The following is a 5,217-nucleotide window of genomic DNA, read 5'->3' as shown; positions in this document are numbered from 1 at the left end:
TCCTTACCGGGCGGCGGCACCGTGCAGGCCCCGCAGTACTGCCCTGCCGTTACCGCCGATCTGAGGCCGGGTGGCACCCCACTGCTTGTGCGCTCGTGGAAGCCCACAGAAAATCACACCAAACCGGGGACAAAGCCCACGCCTCGTGCCGCGCCGCGGGGACAGCAAGGCCCGCGGCTGCCCTGGAGCGATGCGGCCGCCAGAACTACAGCTCCCGGCACGGCCCGGGGCACAAGATGGCGGGCCAGAGGTGGGGCCGGGCAGTGCGAGAGAACAGGGGGAAGCGGGTGGGCAGCGGAAAGCATGAGGAAAAGATGGGACAGGGAGCCTGACAGAGATGGAGAAAGAAGCAGGAGGGAGAGGGAGCAGAACAGAGACTGAGAGCAGGATGGAGATGCAGAAAAAACCTGGGATGGGCAGCACTACCGGGAGGGAGGAGAAAACCAGGCAGGGAGCTTGATCTGGAGAGAAAAAAAAAAAAAATATCAGCAGGCTACAGGATAGAGAAGGGTTTAAAAATGGAGACAGTGAGATGACAGAGAGGGAGGGCAAAAGGAAAGAAGTGAGGCAATGCAGCAGAAGGAGGAATAGGAATGAAGAAAGATGGACAGGGAACCAAATGAACTAAGGGAAAGAAAAACCAGCCATAGGGCAGAGAGGGGACCTAAAAAACAGGGACAAGGAGCAAGACTGAGACGGAGAGAGGAAAAAATAGCAACAGGTTACAGGACAGAGAGGGAGGAGTTTGAAATGAGGAGCAGGGAACAGAAGCGCAAGAAATAGACTCATAATGTGCTACTGGGACACAGCCCAGCCGCTCTCATGTCTCTGCACTGTTCTGCAGAGAGGTTCTCTGCAGCCACCACCAGCTATGTTGAGGGACCAGGAGCTGCCAAAGCCAAAGGAGCTTACAAGGGTATGGCATGGGAGGCTCAGTGCCCAAGGAGGGGTGCTGAAGTGGGAAAGGGAAAATGAAACACTGTTTCCTTTGCATCACGTCCAACACAGCCAAGGGCCAGACCCTGCTGCTCCACCATGCCCTGGTCCCCCCCCTGCGCAGCACCCTGGGTGTACGCTCCCAGAGCCCCGGGGCTGAGCTCCCTCAGCTCCAGCACTGGGTCCAGAGCCACCAGGAATCCCCATCCTTCAGCCACAGCCATTATTGCAGCTCCCACCCCAGGCGGCCCCACCACTCCTGCCTGGCCTTCTAGAAGATGGCTCTGGCAGTTGCTCAGGTTGCCAGGAGTCTCCTCAGATCAGCAGGCCCTTTCAGAGGGCAGAGTGTGGCCTTGCACTGGTACAGCAGAGCACCTACCCCCCAGCCCTGGGATGCTCCCCCCAGCCAGTAACACAACCATTTGGTAAACGGTTTAATTAATATACCGAGAGGAGCACTGCCAGCCTGAGCTGGAGTTCACCCGCTGCTCTGCTTGGCTGCCAGTCTCTTGTCTCTCTCTTCAGCAATGGTGAGGCGGATGCCCTTCCCACGGGGCAGGGAGATCCACGGCTTGTTGCCCTGCAGCAAGGGAGAAGCAGCCACCTTAAATCAAGAAACCCAGACAGGGGCAGAGCTCTCCCCCTCAGGGGGGAAAAGCAGCAGAAGCCAACCCCTGCCCACACTGGGCCATGTAAACACAGACGTGGCATTGGAGCAGAAGCCCTTTAGGAAGGTGCCAAAGGTGTACAGGCCTTCATCTGACTCTTTTGGGCACAGCCATCAAGGATGAACTTCAGCCAAAAGCGAAGCACCACCCCTTTCCAACCTGGACAAAAGAGGCGGTTGGGGATGGCGAGACAGCAGAGGCGTTGCAGCAGGAGTGCACTCTCAGTCAGAGCAGCTGCCCAGGGGTTACACAAGAGCTGCACACCGAGCACTGCTCAGCTCCCAACTCCCAGGTGGTTTAAAAAACCCACAGAACTGCTTCTTGAAAATGTCCCCATTCTTAAATTTACGGGTGCTTCCCCTTCCCAGAGTGGTCAGCCCAGAGCAGTCAGAACCCCAGGGAGCAGAGACAGAACTGGTGCCAGCGCTGGCGCTTCACTGTGTGTGAAAGCAGCTGCCTGCAGAAGACACCAGCACCTCTTGGCTTCACCCAACAGCCCCCACCAAAAGGAGAGAACCCGCCCGCCTTGTGCCCACACAGGCTTACTTTGCCAATAACGAAGATGTTGGAGAGCCTGGTGGCAAAGCTATTGCCGTTGGCATCCTTCACATGAACAACATCAAATGACCCAGGGTGTCTCTCCCGGTTGGTGATCACCCCAATACGGCCCAAGTTGGCACCACCGGTCACCATGCACAGGTTACCTGTGAAGGAAGGTGAAGGAAGAGGGGTATGACAAGAGCTGGCACCAGGTGCTGTGCTGAGGCCCTTGTGCTGGGGCTCTTCGAGGAGCACCACTGGAGAAGGGCCGGGACAGATCCGCACTGGCCCTGAGTGGCCACTGGAGCACCTGGTGACAATTACATCCCACAGAACCCTGGCACACCTCAAGGAGCCAACAGCTCTCTGGACCAAAGGCCCGTAACAAACATTCCCCAGCACCCGAGGCATTCCCGTACCACTTGTCCTGGCACTGCAACTGAAACCTCCCACAGAAAAGAACCAGGAATCTCTACTCATGGCCCCACAAGAGCCGGGCTCAAGCAACCTCTCCACCAGCTTGCTGCTTCTACTCACTGCCTGCTTGCTCTTGGAATCACTCCTAGTCCCCATGCCAAACGCATCCCACTGCCAGCACGTGGGAGAAACCCCTGCTCCAGCTCCAGGTAAACAACCCCTTTCCCAAGGCTGCCATCACTGCCCCTCTAGAGCAAAGATATCTGGCATTTGTATTCAACCTCCCCACTGTGGAGAAGATGCAAGACCTACCTGTGTCAAACTTGATGAAGTCTGTGATCTTGCCTGTCTCCAGGTCAATCTGGACTGTATCATTCACCTTGATGAGGGGGTCCGGATAGCGGATGGTGCGGGCATCATGGGTGACCAGATGAGGGATTCCTTTGGTGCCCACAAAGATCTTCCTCACCTTGCACAGCTTGTACTGCAAACAAAACCAAACACTGCTCAGGTTGAGGCAGTGAGTGGCACCACAGGCCAGGGGGCTCTTGACCCCCCAAGAGGTGCTGGCCACAGCAGGCCTCAGACCCCAAGCCAAATATCCAGACACTCCAGGGCTTGCCACAGGAGCCCAGGCAGTGACTTGCCCAGCTCACTGCCCAGCGGTGCCTCTCGCAGGGCTGCCACAGGGCCACACTACAGCCCCATCGGAAAACACGCCCTGCTTTGGGAACACCTGCCCACCCTGGGCTTCAGCCTCCTCACAAACACTGGCTTCATTTTCCCAGGAAAGCTATGCTAGGGCAGTCTCCTCGCTTTGCCATGAACCTGTGGTCACACAGCGGAAGCTGAGGATGCCTTCAGGATCCAGGAAATATCTGTATCCCTCCTCCAGAGCACCCTGGTTTCCCTCCTACCTTTCACCCCCCTACCCCTGACTCCTTCAGAGCCACATTGGGACTCACTGGTTAACACAGAGGGGTAGCCAGAGGCAGAAGCATGTCATGGGGGGCCAGAGAAGCCCCAAATACACATGGCTTGCTACAGCACAGACAGCTCTCCCCCTCAGCATCACAGCATGCCTGCCCAGCCTGCCCTTGGGAAGGACAGGCGAAGGAGAGTGCAGACTTGCAGCTCAGGCACGCCAGCATGCTTTGGTTAAGGAAACATGGGTGGGAGTTGCTCCAGGACACCCAGGGCCAGTTTTATAAACACTTCCCTAACAAACTCGGGAAGGAGTTCAAGGCACCACAGCACAGGCAGTGCCATGTTTCTGATCACCATTAGCTTGTGCTGAGGCTCACCACAGCACAGCAGAGGCAGCCCCCAGCTCCCCATGAAGGTAACGCAGTCCATGCCAACGGCAGTCACTTCAAGCACCAGACAGTGCACCTGCAGTCATCCGGGAGTTGCTCTCATGTCACCAAGAGATTTCCTCCTGCCAAAGGCCTTGTATCCCAACCCTTCAATCCCTGATCTTCTTTCTCAAGAGTGGCACAGACTCAGCTCACAGGGAGGAGAGCCATCAGCTCCCGTTCATGAGATACCAAAGAGGAAACACCACCCCAACCAAAGCCAAGCGGGCTCACACTTACGCCAAGCTGATGCCCCTCACCTTGGCCTCTTCAGGTGTGATGCGGTGAACAGCAAACCGGCCCTTGGTATCATACACCAAGCGGAAATGCTCGCCTGTCTTCTCGATGCTGATGACATCTGATTTCAGAGAGGGAAATAAAACAGCAGCTGTTATCAATCAGCTATGTTACTCAACACGAAGCTCAAATTTGAAAAGAACTAGGGACTGCTGACAACACTTCAGGCATGAACGAGGAGGTTGTTATCTCCTCTTCTCCTCTTGACACAGACTCACATCTTTTACCACGATATGGCGCAAATTAGCAAAAACTGCCAAAGGCTGAAATCTGAACAGCAATTTAGGCATATGCAATCAGGTAGTTATAGGCTACAGATACCAGGCTTTGGTGTTCATCGCACTGCATAACTCCAAACTAATTAACATCTGCTTATATTTCTCTTTTCTTCATCAGCTCCACCAGAAAAGCATCTTTCCCACCAAATTGTGCCAACCTCACAAAACATCAGTCACAGAACACCTGCCAGTGTAGCAGCTGCCCACCCCACTCACCCATGAAGCCTGCAGGGTAGGTGATGTCTGTGCGGACTTTGCCATCTATCTTTATGAACCGCTGCATGCAGATCTTCTTGACCTCGTCTCCTGTCAGGGCATACTTCAGCCTGTTCCGCAGGAAGATGATGAGCGGAAGGCACTCCCTCAGCTTGTGAGGGCCTGTCGATGGACGGGGTGCCTACAAACAGAAGCTTTCTGCTGGGTCCTCAAGCACAACAGCAGCATCGACCGTTCTCAGGGGAAGAACGTGACCGCCCCAACAGCTCTCGCAACGGCACCGAGGCCAGCTGTGTGCAGCCGAAGTGCCAAGCAGGCAGAGACAGGCTGCCCGTGACTATTCTCGGTATTCACAGCACCTTGCGCCCAGATCTCGCCAGCCTCACAAAACACCGCCCCAACGCAGTACAGCCCCCTACAGCCCCAACGCAGCGAAGGACAACCACAGCGACAGGTTAGAGAGCAGCCAACCACCCACCCCACCGCCCCATCCCCTGCAAACTTGGGGGG

At 55.9% G+C, this 5,217-nt stretch overlaps 1 protein-coding gene across 1 annotated transcript in view; it reads right to left on the bottom strand.

Moving 5' to 3' along the window:
- Nucleotides 1–1,357: 1,357 nt before the first annotated feature.
- RPS4X (ribosomal protein S4 X-linked) overlaps nt 1,358–5,217 on the bottom strand; it is a 4,396-nt gene continuing 536 nt past the window's right edge. Inside the window, exons 2-6 of the mRNA XM_026848798.1 lie at nt 4,708–4,888; nt 4,177–4,274; nt 2,874–3,045; nt 2,151–2,308; nt 1,358–1,516 (exon numbers count right to left, since the gene is read on the bottom strand). Coding sequence (XP_026704599.1) covers nt 1,415–1,516; nt 2,151–2,308; nt 2,874–3,045; nt 4,177–4,274; nt 4,708–4,888 — 711 coding nt within the window. The 3' untranslated portion in view covers nt 1,358–1,414. The remainder of the gene's footprint in view (nt 1,517–2,150; nt 2,309–2,873; nt 3,046–4,176; nt 4,275–4,707; nt 4,889–5,217) is intronic.

This window comes from Athene cunicularia (genome assembly GCF_003259725.1).
Source record: "Athene cunicularia isolate RWA chromosome 4 unlocalized genomic scaffold, athCun1 chr4_part3, whole genome shotgun sequence".
In the NCBI taxonomy this organism is placed as follows: Eukaryota; Metazoa; Chordata; class Aves; order Strigiformes; family Strigidae; genus Athene; species Athene cunicularia.
This window is presented reverse-complemented; position numbering and strand designations above follow the sequence as displayed.